At 34.3% G+C, this 16,732-nt stretch overlaps 1 protein-coding gene across 2 annotated transcripts in view; it reads left to right on the top strand.

Annotated features, from left to right (window-relative positions):
• LOC125653910 (A disintegrin and metalloproteinase with thrombospondin motifs 9-like) overlaps positions 1–16,732 on the top strand; it is a 92,675-nt gene that overhangs the window by 27,377 nt on the left and 48,566 nt on the right. For both annotated transcript variants that reach the window (XR_007362123.2, XM_056143269.1), the window contains exons 5-6: positions 411–494; positions 8,653–8,777. Coding sequence is in view for 1 of the 2 variants with exons in the window: in XM_056143269.1 (XP_055999244.1) it covers positions 411–494; positions 8,653–8,777 (209 nt within the window). In the remaining variant the exon portion in view is untranslated. The remainder of the gene's footprint in view (positions 1–410; positions 495–8,652; positions 8,778–16,732) is intronic.

Here is a 16,732-nt window from a genome sequence, read left to right as displayed (position 1 = left end):
TGTTTTTAATGGAATATGTGTTGTTCTGTTTGACATTTTTCATCAATTTTGCATCCAGATTCTAATTATGTAGAGCTCTATTATGCAAAGGAATGAAGAACATGTAGTAGAAAAGATGTTAATTATAATTAAAAGATAATTTGTCTAATGAAGTGATTCATGATTTACATGTCTACAGCAATAGATTGGGTGTTGGAATGCTGACAGGTGAGTAAAGGGTTGCAGACAGGTGCACAGTCATGACAAAATCTGGATAGGTTACAGAGGAGAAAGCATGATGTTGACAATACGAGGCCAAAGTTTAAAGGAAATAAATTATTTGTACATGTCCTGAAGAATGCTCTCATAGATACACTGCATCAAAGCATCAACATAATGTGTAATGAAAATTTATTTTATTTTCTCCACAGGTTTCTAGTATATACAGAGACTCGTCAGTTAGCAATTACATCAACATTGTGGTGGTAAAAATAGCTGTCTTCAGATCTGAACAGGTAAGGAAACCGAAAGATCCATGGTCAATTCCTTAGACCTATTACCAGTTATAGTACCAGTTAAGAGGGTTTAGTCAGTGAAGAAAAGATGATTTATCTCAAGCCAGTTATTATTTTCAGCCTTCATATTATAAATCACAAAGTACAAAATGTTGCCACCCAAAGAAACTGTCTGTTTAGGATCAGGTTATACGAAGAGGAGGGGAAAGAAGATAATTTCTTAAAATACATCTTGATAATCTTGCTCTGATCAGAATCTCATCAGCAGTTTACTAGGTCACTGGGCTGAGGCCGGAGTGTGAAGGGGTTACAGCTGAAATTAGGAGATTGACTATAGAAAAATATGCCCTAAAGATAAAAGACCCGGGGTGGAGGGATGGAGCATATTGTTTTTGTCTTTTGATTTATACTTGATAATGATTTTTTTTATAATTAGGGAACTATGAGGTCACAGCTTTATTCAAGGTTAAGGTCACATGTGAAGATTAAATACAGATAGTCAGTTGCTTCATATTCACTGAACCTTTCAGAACTTGTTTCTCATCCAGCTTTTGTGTATGCAGGAAATTTTTTCAAAATTCAATCTAAAGTTAAAATTCAGAGTTTTATACATGGTCATGGTGAGAGACATTTGTCAAGGTCAAATTTACAATACTAGAACATTTGATGACACTCTTTGATTAAGATGCCACTATTTTCTCTCCAAACATGAAAATCCAATCCGCCACAAAACTTTTAAAAGACCAAGACAGTCAAATTTTTTTCTTCATCTTGGAGTGTGGTGTGGGATTGAATTAGATTTTGGGTCACAGTTCTTGCAAGAAAGGCTGTAAAGACTACAAAACCGTGCATTTTTTTTCTTCTCTTTCTTAATTTTTGATTGGGAGGGGGGTTTATTATAAAGACGGAGATACTGACTGTGATTCTGAATTCAACAAAATGAAAAAAACATTCTCTTTTTAAACTTTAAATTAGAATTGAAATCTCCTGGTCCTCAAGTTCTTTAGCAGATTCCACATGCTAACCCAATCCCAATTCTGATAAAGGCTCACAGAATGAAAACAATCTCAATCACGAGACTTATAGTTGTTTGCAGTTAAAATCCTTTGCTACATTTTCTGTGTCTTCTATGGAACTAATCACAGCCCCATTCATATAGGTTGTTGTATCTGGGTGGTATACCCTAATCCCCAAATTTTGACCATCGGTCATCTGAATAGATGAGCAAAGCTAAGCTCATCCTTCAGGTGGGGCTTAAGCAGTAAACGTGGTCACTTGTGTTAGCAGTAAGTGATTTGCTCTTGCGCAGCGTGTGAAAAATCTCTCGGAGACCATGTTACTGTAATCCATGCTGTATCACAATAACATAGTCATGTCCTTGTCATTTATTTAGTGGCTTAAGTTTCGAGTGGATTTGGTTTAAATATCCAAAGCAATTTTTGTGGTTGTTTTGTACAAAACAGTACTTTGACACTTGTGTACAGCTCTTTTCACGTATAGAGCTCTTTTTAATGCATTGTATTTTCTTTTGAAGGGATTTTTGAAACAACCAAATCAAGTGTTTATTCTATTCATGTGAATCTGACCTCACAACACCCCTAAAGCATCGGAAATGTTATACAGTACATGTCTGAACAGTACAGTTTGTACATGTCCTGAATAGGTTGACAGGTCGATGTCTGTAAGGGGGCAGTTTTATGGTTCTTGGACCAAGACAGGAATGGTCTGTACAATTAGGTGAGATCCAGAGGTTTCCTGCAGCCTTTGATCAGTCCACAGTGGGTACATAATGAATATATGAGAGCTTGTCAAGTCTTATCAAGGACACCATTGTTCTCTCAGTAAACTGCTTCATTATAGGAAGAGATGATAAGGCTTATGAATATTTTATGGTTAGTTTAGTGCAAAATTGACCACAAATACACATATTGTGTTTTTTTAAAATATCTGAAATACTGATAAGATCGAATGTTGAGATTGAGATATGTTATCAGTCCTAATATTGTGAAAGTTTCACAGATGTAGGCAAAATATAATTCCATTTAAACAAATATTTCAGTATATCTTTTAAAATTTGATCTTTTGCATCAGATATATGTATTCCGATATTCACTAACAGAATTTTTGGAAACAACACTCATCATATATCTTACCAAATTAAAGCAATAAAGTCTGTATCAGTCTTCTTGTTATAGAGTTTTAGTCCATCGGTTAAAGCTATGATGTATGGAATATAGATTACCTGATTAAGGACAATTTATTACTGGTAGAACCATTTTCAACAGGTATTATGGGGAATTTTAAAGAGTCAGGCAGCCCTATTGATTTGAATAGCTTCAGAAATGTGGGCCCTTTGTTTTGACCATTAGTTTCATTTAGTAGTATACAAAGGTTACATCTAACCCATGTATAAATCTACCAAATGAAAAATGTAATAGGTATGAAACTGGCAAACTGCTAACTTTAAAGAATGACCTTTGGTGAAATTGATATTTTCTTCAAGGGGAAAAAATTCTGCTGACGGCATACAAATTACTGTGTCAAAGTAAAGTTTCAAAAACCTCTTAGACATTAGGTAATCTGGGTACATTTAATTCCATGTAGAAATTTGAAATATTTATTATGCTGCATATTCATTTTCCCCCCTGCACAACACCTGTACAAAGTATTTTCCTTTGAAGAAAAGAAAACTCGTTCGTCTACCCATATGATCGTGACATGCACAGAGTAAAATTGACATCAGTATGATATGTCTGTCAGAAGGGATCTTCCTAAATATCTCCCTTATTTAGTCACACAAACACCTTGAAGTTTGGGAAACTTAATCAACACTGTCACTAATCATGCAATCCTCATAAGGCTGTTGTAGCAGATCTAAGCATTTAGGAGACACCTGAAGTTATGAATCATTTTGATCACAAGGAGTTGTCCGACAGAAGTTTAGAAAATCTAGGGATTTGTTTTAGTCGGAATTGTTCTTGCTTAATCCCTGTGTACAATTGATTTTAGGGAGCAAGTTGCATAAAGCACCTGTAATATCAGCCGAACACCAACTTGAACAGTCTTCTGTTGCACTGCAGTGCATTATAGTAAGCTATGGGGTTGACTTGGGGGGATTAACAAGACCTCAGATCATTGCAAAATCAAAGCATTTTTGGAGGGACACCTGACATTTTCTACTTAGATATTGCCACCAAGCTTCTTGGGTCCGGGGATCAGAGTGTTTATTACAAAAACTGGAAAGAGAAAATATATAACCAGTAATTTGTAGACTCCATTTGAAAGTGAGAACCTCGCATCTGGAGAATTTGTGACAACACTGACGTGACTGTTGCCCTCACTCATCTCCTTACTCCAACAAATAGAAAGATTTCCAACAGGTGTCAGTAATGGGGTAGGAACACACAGAACCCCTGATGGCTGATGCTGGGATATTAGCTCTAGAGTGTTACCTTTATGTGGTCAATTTACCTGTCTTTACCTGCAAAACAGGATCAGGTGGAGCTGTCTTGCTTCTATCAGTGGTGTAGGGTGTCATCTTTATCTTTTTCTGGGTGTTGAGTGTGTACAAAATTTGTGACCATTGTTACTGTTGGCCTCTAAGGTGATGTCAGTTCTTACAATGATTGGCAGTTGTTGTATATCAGGTTTCTATGGAAACCTTATCTCTCCTGTGACATATCAAAGGTTAAACAAGACTGAAGCAATACCATGATGGTTGGTGGCTTTTGTAATTTTTAATTGATGCAAAAAAAAAATTAAAAAATTTAAAACAACATTTGATAATGAGTTGTTGCAATGTAAAGATATTTTGTTGCTGATCCAATTAAGAATGGATGGGGGAAAAGGATGTTTTCAGCTTTTTGGGGGTTTTCTCTCATATATCAATTTCAATTTGTCTTGCACTCAGTTTGATGGATGCAGTACAGTTTTATGTGTTATGGGAAGTAAACATTCGTGTTTTATCAATAATTACTGTATGATTGTATTTTTTACTTTATGAAGTGTCTAAGGAAAATTAGTGCAACTACCAATCCTAGATGTTGAGTGTCAAAATGAGAGAAAGTACAGAAAATTTCATAAAAGATCTACTACACCTGATTTTGTTTCAAATCTGAATGATACACATACATTTCATGAAAATGGATACACATTTAACACAATGTATTTTTTCATTAGTTGTAGTCATGCTTGCTTACCTTTAGAGTATAGCTATTATATCCCTGCCCTCAACAGCACTTTTTGGTCTGGGGACTGTCTAAGAAAATCATTGGGTCAGTTTTTGATGCGTTGGGAAAATTGAGTTTACTGTCTTTTCCATCCAAATAAAGTGTAAAACATAAGAATGTGAAGACAACAATATTTTCATTAAAATTTATTTTTTTGATTTTTTACCTGCCAGTTTACATTGTACAGTATATTTTCAATTTATGAATGCATTTGGGAAATTTTTTTCATAATATTGGGAAACCAGGTGACGTTTTGTCCCTGGGAATGGGTCCTATATTCGGTCAAACTTTGAGGGGAGTGATGGTCTTGTTATGTGAATGCTTATTGAACATGGCTGTATCATACAGCTATGAGCAAACTACTGGTAGATGCGTTATGAATTATAATCTATTTCTATAGGATATTTTCTATCCAAGTGAAAATGAATCATGGATGTGTGAAAGCATTCGAGGTTGTCATAATTATTTTCAAAGCAAGTTGAAATGGAGCTTAAACATGTAAACACAATAGGAAAATTCGCCTCAGCACATGGTACCGAGCCCCTCCAGAAACAGATAGCATCATAGCCAGGGTCATTTGTGACAGGTTTTGATGTAACACTCATTCTGTGCCATAATCCTTACCATGCCCTCTATATCTATTCATCATTTTGAGCTTCACAGGTAAAAAATTTAAAAAAAAAAAAACACGACCCTTCTGTATGTATTTTGTTATTGAAGAATTGAATTTCATATTCAATTTGCTTGAGGTTGAAATTTGAGACCAATTAAAGTGGCTCCAAACAAAAGAATTTTGTCCACACTGATTTTTTAGAGTGATAAGAATGTTTGATATTGGATGCATTAATAAATTGGAAACCACTTATCCCAAATATAAACACTAGCAATGCAAATCACCTCACAGATTACACAAAAATGGGGAAGGAATGGCCTAAAGATGAAAGACATAAAATTTTGGGGGGCGTAATTTATTGGGGTGAAAATCCGATGGAATATTGAGAATCTGTAGAAAAATCTTATAACCTTTGGTATTGTTTTCTCAATAAGTTGATACAAACAGGTCAGGAATCATTCTAGCATCAAGCAATATATGCGTAGATTGGGTAGGTTAATGGCCGATTGCAGATGTATGAAGAGTAGAAAGTTTGTCAAGAAAAGTGTCCGAATTGTCTCGTATTTTATTTTGGAGTACCTGAAGTTGACTTTGCATGTAGTGTAAAAATATTTAATTTTCAAAGCAAACGGTGAAACTGAAGTTTTATATTTGAAATTTTGTTGAAAATTACAGGTGTAGATGACTTATGGGATTTTCTGTTAAGCCAGGATTTTTGAAGCAGAAGGAAAGGTGCAATTAAGTAAAGCTAAGATGAACATGCCCTATAAGAGAACTTTAACTCTAAAGTCCTTTATAATACCCAGGATTAAAAATAAAGCCTGTCTCTTCTAGTATAGGATTCCAATATGGGGCTAAATTAAGACTCTTTGTTTAAACTGGATATTAAGTACTTGTTATTAGATTCTTCAGATTTTTATGGCATTAAGGGTGATAAATGCTCTTCAGAGATATTAAGTTTGGTGATACTTAGTGTTTGAGTTCCATTTATGTATGTTGGAAGAGAAATCAATGATTCGAGTTATCCCTTTAATTCAATGTCAAGAAGATCCACTTCAGTTCATCCCCCATATTGTCACCTTGTATTGCTGGCCTGTCAGTCACAAATTTCACTTGATTTTTGCTTATGTTAAGTATGGAGTGAAGATTCGTATGAAATAATTGCTGATGATATGGGTGAAGCAGACTCGCTTTAGCAATATTGAACTAAAGATTTGAAGATATAGATAATTTTCAGAATGAATGTCCTCTTAAATAATGTTAGACCATTTGTATTGCCCATAGGTTGGAAGATTTATATTATAACTTCCATGGTTTAGCAAGCTTTACTAAATGCTTTTTAACTTGAGAGGTCAAGGTCCCTGATTTAGCAGGTTTTAGGCTTCACTAAACACCTTTAATTTTGAAGGTCAAGGTCCCTGGTTTAGCAGGCTTCACTAAACACCTTTAACTTTGAAGGTCAAGGTCCCTGGTTTAGCAGGCTTCACTAAACACCTTTAACTTTGAAGGTCAAGGTCCCTGGTTTAGCAGGCTTCACTAAACACCTTTAACTTTGAAGGTCAAGGTCCCTGGTTTAGCAGGCTTCACTAAACACCTTTAACTTTGAAGGTCAAGGTCCCTGGTTTAGCAGGCTTCACTAAACACCTTTAACTTTGAAGGTCATGGTCCCTTCTCTTACAGACTGTACTAAAATTTTGAGTCCAAATAGTTGAAATTTATTAGTACTTCTGTACCACTCTGAGGTCCTTGGGAGTGACATGCAGATTAAGTTTGACCCTTAAAAAAAAGGATTTAATATTTTGCTCAGTACTGTGATGTACCAGGCACAGGGTATATGACATTATGTACCCAGGTATTCACCATGCTTTTGGGTTTCGTCGCCTTTAGGACCTGCATTGTTACAACCATTCTTAATCCCTCCTACCAGCATTTTGACAATTGATATTTCATTTTGCACAAATTGGACTCCAGGATAATTGAACTGAAAAAACATACCTATGCATTGCTTGATTTAGCTGTAACACACCCAAGGTCTACAGCTATCACTATGGATATTTTTATAAGGGAGCTGCAGGTTTCTTCCTGTCCATATATTGAAAATGTGTTTTAGATTTTATCCCTTTTTCCTGTTTATTTTGTGGTGTTTGGTGTGGGTCTCTTTACAAGTTTGTGAAACAAAGCTGCTAGAATTGTTTAGTATGTTAGTAATGTTTTTTTCCCATTTTTTCTTGAGGTGTAGTATAATTTGTTTTGACAATGTTTGTAAAACAATATGTATATATATATTTAGAGAGAGAGAGAGAGAGAGAGAGAGAGTGTTGTGACAGTTTAAATGATATTGCTCCTGAATTATATGCATTATATGTGGTGTGTCTATGTAAATTTATAATAATTTCCTTTAAACGTGTGAATACAGTAAACATTGGCATCACGATGAATTTTATTGAACAAAGTTTTGTTTGATATATGTAGTCATGGATGTAACTCTGACGATATGATAGGAAGTATTTCACACATAAACCAAGACAGTTTGTGGTTTATTTTGCTACTGAAGTATCCAGTCTCTGCTGAGAAAACATGTCTAACACATAATGGTAATCAGCAAATGCACTTGTTTGCCTTCATGATATGTTACATGCATACACAACAAGTTTGTTGTTGTTTTGTTTTTGTTTTTTTATCCCAGTAAACCACACAAATTGACAGCTCCTCCCAGGATGGGGTGGAGTGTGCAGACTCCCCACTTGACATTCCACCAGTCAACTGATTAAGATCTTGTAAATAAAGTTTCGTCACGGTTTCATCTTTTAACGGGGACAAATTGACGTTGACGATATTTTTTTTGTTTAAGAAGTTCAATATGCTATAAATGTGTGACAGTTTAAATGATGTCGCTCCCTGAATTTTGTCATAGCTGTTGAATTTCTATGTGTATAGTTTATTATCCAATCAATCATATCTGTTGAAGCTGTTTTGAATATAAAAAACATGGGCCACACATATGCATATATATTGATAGGGTCACAAAAGTACTTAATTTTAATGAATAAAATTATTAAATCACATGGTTCTTGATCATATACACATGGAAAACTTTGGGGGAAAAAAGTCATAATTTATAAAACATATCTTTTTATGTAATGTGATCCAAGTACACAAGCTATCATAGAGGGAAAGAAAAGGATGGAGTTGCTTTTCATATTACTGTAGAATATCATTTAAGAAATAAAAAAAAAATTGGGCACATTTTATCTTGTTTATCTTTATGAAAACAGCTGTTGAAACTGTACATGCCTTTTTCTATCTTTTTGTACAGGATGGGCCCCGGGTCACCTCAAATGCTGCTGCATCACTCAAAGATTTCTGCACTTGGCAATATGTCACCAACCCTACTGATGATAGTAACCCAGACCATTATGATACCGCTGTACTCATTACAAGGTAGGAAAGAATGAGTGGAAAAACTGGTTCTTATACTGGTCTTAACACTGCCATTGAGGTTTGACAGTCATATTTTGTCCTATGTGAGGACCAGTTTACAGAATGTCTTCGACGATAGGCATGATTCAGAATTTTCTCAAGAGTAGGTATGGTAAAAAAAAAAGGCCTAACCAGTAGGTATGATTTAGAACATTTGCAACTAAATTAGGCATGATACAGAATGTTTTAAGTGAGGGTAAGATGTGGAATTCCAACTGAAGGCATGACCAGAGAGTGTTCTCAATTAAGGCTATGATAAAAAAAAATATTCTCATCTGAAGGCAGTATACAGAATGCCCTCAGCTGAAAGAATAACCTCTACTAAATGAAGTATGATACAGAATGCTCACTGCTGAATGTTCTGAGTACTGAATGTCCTCAAATGAAAGTTTGATACAGAATGTACTTAGGGAAAGGTAGGAAACAGAAGGAAAAGGTACCAAACAGAATATCCTTAGGAAAAGGTACAAAACAGAATATCCTCAGGAAAAGGTAAGAAACAGAATATCCCCAGGAAAAGGTAAGAAACAATATCCTCAGAAAAAGGTAAGAAACAGAATATCCTCAGGAAAAGGTAAGGAACAGAATATCCTCAGGAAAAGGTAAAAAACAATATTCTGAGGAAAAGGTAAGAAACAGAATATCCTCAGGAAAAGGTAAGAAACAGAATATCCTCAGGAAAAGGTAAGAAACAGAATATACTGAGGAAAAGGTACAAAAGTGTTACGATATAGAATGTCCTCAGGAAAAGATACAGTGCAGGAAGTTTTATGGAGACGGTATGATGTACCATTTACCATGTAGACTAGGGCTGGGACGATTCAGGGTTAGCTCGATTCGGTTCGGTTTCGATTCAGAACAACACGGTTCGGTTATTTTCGATTCGGTTCATGTTAGGGCCAATTTAGCTAATGACACCACAAAAATTAATAATTTTAATGAGTAGCATATTTGATTTGATTTTATTCAGGTTATATAACTATATGTCGTCATTTGTAAACATCATGATATCTATTCATAATGACATTTTTGTAACTTTTATAGAAAAAAGAAAACACTGACAGTCTATCAAAATTTGTTATATTAATGTGCTACATAAGTTTTGGATTATTAAGCAAATCTATAGTGAATCTAAAATGTATATGATATTGTTTTCATTGATATGCAAAAATTCAATAATTCTATCAATTGAGAGTCTTTGAAAATCTCTCCTTTATTGATTTACTTTTCTCATATTAACTGTCAAATCTGTTTCATTTATACCTACGATGTTGATTTCATTAACACACTGACAGAAATGCTATATGTCATGTAAAGATAAACTGCAATGATCTTATGGACCATATTCTGTTGGTATCTGAGTGGTGAAAATGCTAACTCTCAACACAATAGTGATTTAAATCTCTGTTGCATAAAAATCCACATGTTTTCAACATCACTCGGACGCCATATTTGTTGTTTTGGTGTAAGTAAAATCTAAACCGAACCGAACCGAAATCCGGAATTTGTAATCGGTGCATCGAATCGAATGGTATGAATCGCGGTGCACCGAAATTTTCGGTGCACCGCACAGCCCTAATGTAGACTACATATAGTATGTCCCTAGCTGTTGGTATGTTGCATTATTTGGTATATCTAAACAGTTATACTAAAGCACATCTACAGAAGGTATATCTAAACAGTTATACTAAAGTACATCTACAGAAAGTATATCTAAACAGTTATAATAAAGCACATCTACAGAAGGTATATCTAAACAGTTATAATAAAGCACATCTACAGAAGGTATATCTAAACAGTTATAATAAAGCACATCTACAGAAGGTATATATCTAAACAGTTATAATAAAGCACATCTACAGAAGGTATATCTAAACAGTTATAATAAAGCACATCTACAGAAGGTATATCTACAGAAGGTATATCTAAACAGTTATAATAAAGCACATCTACAGAAGGTATATCTAAACAGTTATACTAAAGTACATCTACAGAAAGTATATCTAAACAGTTATAATAAAGCACATCTACAGAAGGTATATCTAAACAGTTATAATAAAGCACATCTACACTGATACTAGATCAGCAAATACCTCAACGGAAACAGTATAAGTTGCACACATTCCTGATGATTTAATATACACCTTTATCGATGAGAAATAATAAGCTATGATGTAAACGGATTGAATCTTTTGATCTATCTCAGGATGATTAAACACACTTGTCCAAAATAGGCTTTGTGTTTCTAAATATTACAGAATCTGCACGTTTATCTGAAATAAAGAATATGTAATCGATTTATAAAAGAAAATGCAAGTCGCATCATTGTATTTACAGTAAATATCAGCCTAAATGAGTTTATCTCCATGAACTTCAAACCATGTCAAATTAAGATTCCAGTTGAAAAATGCAGACGTTAATCTCTTTAACAGATAGATAAGAATCTGCAGGGATTTGGCCTTTCTGTATTTTTTAATTACAATGCAGAATGGGATCAGAGAGTTTGTTCTTTGAGCTTGTCTGCTACCAGCCTCATCAAGGAAAGCAGGTCTTGTTAATCTGTGGTGTACAGGAGGAAGAGAGTGAACTAGTTTCAGCACTGGATTTACAGCTAAATTCCTTGCATATTAAGAAATCTTAAAATCTCATTATAGAAAAATAAACAAATTCTTTTTAAAATAAATATATTTTGACTTTAGGTACTCTTAATTATCTAAAAGATTTGTTGTCTCAAAAGGCTGAATTATTTTTGCCTGTGAAACATGTTCACCAGACAGGTGGCCCTGAGTAGATTCTACCTGGCTTTCAGGAAGTGTTCCATGAACTCACCTTGAGAGAATCTCCAATTACAAGTTTTTGGCTGCCAAATGATTTGTGACTGGTTCTGGGAAAGAATGGCAAAAGCTCTGCACCGTGGAAGTTCATTTGAGTGATATTGTTTAGTATATGCTCCATTTTCTTGTAAGAAAGTAAAATTTGACCAATCTTTTTAAAAAATGAGTTTGGCTCACGTTTGGATGTAGATTGTAATGTAAAAGCGATGTACTTTGTAAATCTTCTTTGCAAGCTTATCTGTCTTCTTCCATGGTGTATTGAGTGTGTCTCAGTGCTTTTTTTCAGAGCTGCTGAAAAGAAAAGTAATTAAATGTGTTAACACTATATCCAATTGGATCCAAGTCATTATGAAAATTAGTTGCACTCTCTCACTCAATATGAGTGGCACCTTGCAAAATTCGAAATGGAACTTCTCATTGATATACATGTTGTTTAATAGTTTCATCACATTTGAATTATGTAGAGGTGAAAGGGTGATGAGCTATACATTACATAAACATAGTATTGTGTGTGGGTTTTGATACTGCTACAATTAGTGATAAGTGACAGGGTTTTTTTTTTTTTATCCGTACCACACAAAAAATGAAAGATTAAACTTGTGCTCTCTCTGACCATAACATTTTTGTCCAGTTATTTACAAACTTGGTGCAATACAATATTTCAAATAAAAGTTTAGCATTTTCTCTTAACATGTTGAATCAAGAGTTATACAGCAAAAGATTTTTCAGTGAGGTTGGATTTTGGAGTACATACTTGCGAGGAGAAAGTTTACAACAGACATAAAGTTCCTCATTCAATTGTACTTGTGTATATATATTTAATTGATCGGTTGTATAAAAGCAATCTAAAACAGATCTATACGGTCAGATGCCTCAGGGAATAGAAGCTCAACAGGATGTTCTGTAAATGCAGAGAAGGAAGTCAGTTTTCATAAATTAACCTCTAAAACAATGCTGCTGTTGCTGCTGGTGTTTTTATGACATGGATAGATCTTTGTAGACTCTGAACAGGTGGTAGTGGATTTAGACAGAGATAGGGAACTCCGTTACTGAGCACCAGAAAGGGTGCCTCCCATGTTCATTTGTGTATTGTGGTTTTCGATTTTTATCGTGTATCTTTGTATATTTACATTCCACCATGACTTTCTACAGTAAAACTTGAAATTCAGTGGGAATTTTAGAATTATGAATGCCTTATGACATCACAATAACTAACCACCAATCGTGGTCAAATAAAGCAGCCATTCCTGTTCAATTGTTGAACAATATATTGAATTGGCTGACAATTATGAAAATATCTTTTTAAATTTGAATAAAACACTTTCAAAACATTACATATAAACAGGTGACAAATATATATTAAAGAGTTGAATGATTATTTTCAAAAACACATGTTGTGAGAATGCCACATGGTGAACAACACATAAACTTTCTTGATATGTAAATGTGCTTTTTCATTGTCTGTTGATCACAGGACACTCATACCAGCTTGGTATGCTAGTGGCATAGATATGGACATTAGCTCTTTTATTTCAGTCTTTCAAACTTTCAAGCGTTATGGCTAATCCTTACCAACTGCTGCATTCAATCCGAGAGAACAATTTTGTAATAAGTTTGCTAGCTTAACTCCTAATACTTTCTCCACCAATAAAAGTAGCATTAAAGCAGAAGGAAACAAAACTGGTGATCTGTTACTTCTTTCCAATGCAGATGGTTAAATGAATCTGCAGCTTTGAAAGTGATGCACAAAGGTTGCAGAAAGGGGAACAAACATCTGAGATGTAAGGACAGCAATTATTGCAGCTTCTAAGAGATAGAATCAGCAGATGAATAGGTTGATCTCTTTCGTTTACATGCTTGATTACTCCATCAAAATTAAACAAGCCAGTGGCAAAAGCCCTACTGTCTGAAGCAGGTTAGGAATTAGGGGTCCTCTTTACATGCTTCAATCTTCTCAATCCTGTATGTGTTGAATTGAGGCAGGCTTCCTGTAAAAGATTTAGGTTACCCTGACTTAGTTCTTGTCAGAGAGACATTTAATTTTATTGCTTGATTAGATTCACTATCTCGCATGTAATTGAGCAGATAATGGATGCAAGTTTATTTCCTTGTGCTTGCTAATGATACAATGCTGATCTTATTTTGTATCTAAACAACTGGAAGAATTCTGGTAGTTTATTGCCTGTTTCAAAATATTTAATTGATTTCAAGGTTATGCTCTGTTGAAGTGATTCTGTATTTCATTAATCAGCCAATCATTTAACATTCTTCACCCATAGTGGGTTGTCGAAGTATTTAATTGCTTAATTTGAATATATTCAGTGAGCAGTTTGATAATAAACATAATTCGAAAAAATTATATGTGGTTATGAGTCATTACCAATATCACCAGCAGATGACAACGAGAATCCTAAATACCACAAAATAAGGCTTTTTGATCTTCAAACAATGAAATATCAGTAAACTCTATTATGATAAAGGTGAATCTATTATTTGTTGACATTTAATATCACTTTGGGTCATACATAATGAAAATAGATCCAACAGGTGACGTTCAACACTAAGGTCACAATTTGGCTGATTTGCTATGGACACAGTTTTGACATTTAGTGCTCAAGTAAGGTTGAAGATGTTATAGATTTATTGTTAACATCAGACACACAATTAAATCTCAAAGACATGTACATTAGATTTATATTTTTAAAAATGTCTTTCATGCACAGTACATTTTGAGTACTGATCTAGTTGGCAGTAATGTATTTATAGTCCCCGGATACAAACTGGGGGGGGGGGGGGGGGGGGGGGGGGATCTAGAATCACCTTGCCCATCCATCCATAACCATAATTTGCCCAGAGTATATCTTCAACACTGGTGAAAATATTTTATTGAAACTTTGTGTAAATCTTTTATGAATAATGAAAATTGTGCTCCAGCTATTTTGATTGAGATTGTTTAACATTTAAGGAAGTTGTGGATATTTTTTCCATTATGAGAGGGAGGGGTGTTTTTTTGTTGTCAATATTCAGAGTTTATATTCTTCAATGAGCACAAATTCACTATTATCCACCTCCAATGTGTCCTGCGGTGGGCATTGGTCCCATTAGGACAGTTGTAGTTCGGCCCAAAACTATAGACATGGTGGTAATTTTGTGAATTAGGGTTTTTTCCAAAGTCAAAGACGCAGACTTGAAATCTATGCACTTTTCCTACAAAATATGTCTCATTTGCCTTTTAATTATCACAACAAAAACCAGTGTTGCTTACATCATGAGGATTTCCCCAATATGATGCAAAATGCAGACAACACAATGAAACTGTAAAATTCTTGCTTTTTACCATAATTAGTATCTGTGTAAATTGTATTTGTTTTGATGCAGCCATGTCTATTTAAATCCTGATTTTGAAAATATGATAAAATGCAAAATTCTTCTGATATCATATTTTTTGTATTGAACACAGATCAACATTTTAAAGGTAATATATTTGTTAAAGGTAGAAATGAAGATTGAAAATGTTTTGTGCAAAATACATACATCAGAACAGGACTTGCATACAAAAAAGTACTCTTATTTTATACAATACATAGGGACAACTGTCCATAAATGTGTATCACATGGTTTTACTTTCAGCTATTTGTGAAAGCTTAGAAATTGTAGGATCATGGTGGCAATTTTTCAGGTCATAAGTAATTAAATAGGTGAAGTAATGTCAATGATCTTTTCTAGTTCAGATTCTGCAAAGAAGCCAATCTACCCTATATTAGATAAACCCTTAATGGGAAGAAAATTCATCTTTCGTGCAGGAGAATCATCTGCTGAGGAGATAAGTTATTGTTGGTTAAATGTTCGGGGATTTAGATAATGTCTCTGCTAAGATTTGGATCATTTATAAGAAGGAAGGAATTGTACCATTTGGTCTTCTAAGGTGGCCTTTGTCACTCTATACATATAATATATAAATGTTGATGAGAAATAGTGAATTATCTGTATTTTGAGAGTGCCCCATTGAAACGATTCAAATTCAATTTTAAATTTCAAAAAGGTAGATAAATGACTTGGCACAATTGTGATGATTCAAAAACAGTTTTCTTGGCAAAAAGTATTCTTACTCTGTTTCGGAGTTGGTTATGATAGCATTAAAAATGATTTTTGTATTTTTAACCCCAACCCCCCTTGAATTCGACAATCCCTAAGAAAAGCTGCTGTTTAGATAAAGAATGGATTAACATATATTTGCATGCCACAAATATGTTGTAAGATATTGACAGCTCTTGTAATCGAGTTTCAAAGTTTTGTGGTTGCTTACCTTATTTCCTTGCAATATTTTGGTATTTTGATTAGTTTGAGCTGTATATTTTTGAACTCCTTTTTTTTTCTCTTGGAAAAGGAAATCAATCCATGAAAAAAAACTCAATTACCCAAGTTCTGAGCTAAAATTGGAGTCCATAGGAAAGGAAAATTACATGTATTTTATTAAGTAGAAAAAAGGATGTAGTTAAAGTTCGTCTTGTTCCAGGATGCAAACTTCATTTTTAATCTCTATTGCAAAATGTGTTTATGATCATGAAAGGTAATTTTTTTTTATCTTTTTGAAGAAATGTGTGGGGGGAAAAGCATGAATGAGATATGAATATCAGTGTCCATCTCTGGAATCTTTCATCATAGCCGTTTCATTTCCTGCAAAATTAGGTCATGATCCTCCGGTCAGTCTCCTGAAGAAATATCTTAGTTCTTCTGACGTAAAACCTTGCAATATCAGTCAGGCCAATTTTTTTATGTGCTTGCTGACTGATGGACCAAATGCGTGACCCATCTCTATTAGGTGGTTTTAAAATGAGTGTGAAGAAATTCTACTTCACTATACAATCATCATGAACAAAAAAAGTTATAAAAGTCTTGTTGATTTTCACGCTTTACGTACTGAATGACTGATAGATGTAGAGTTGCATCGCTCCTCAACTGGTCGTTCACTTGAGATTTATAAACACATGACCAGCCTGTTTTTATACATCTGGCTGAAGATTTTTGAACAGGCTATTAAGACACATATCTGTCACAGAAATTTCAAAACTATTTAGGAAA

This window comes from Ostrea edulis, chromosome 7 (genome assembly GCF_947568905.1).
Source record: "Ostrea edulis chromosome 7, xbOstEdul1.1, whole genome shotgun sequence".
NCBI classification, from domain to species: domain Eukaryota; kingdom Metazoa; phylum Mollusca; class Bivalvia; order Ostreida; family Ostreidae; genus Ostrea; species Ostrea edulis.
Note: the sequence above shows the minus strand (reverse complement) of the source record. Positions and strands in the feature narration are given on the sequence as shown.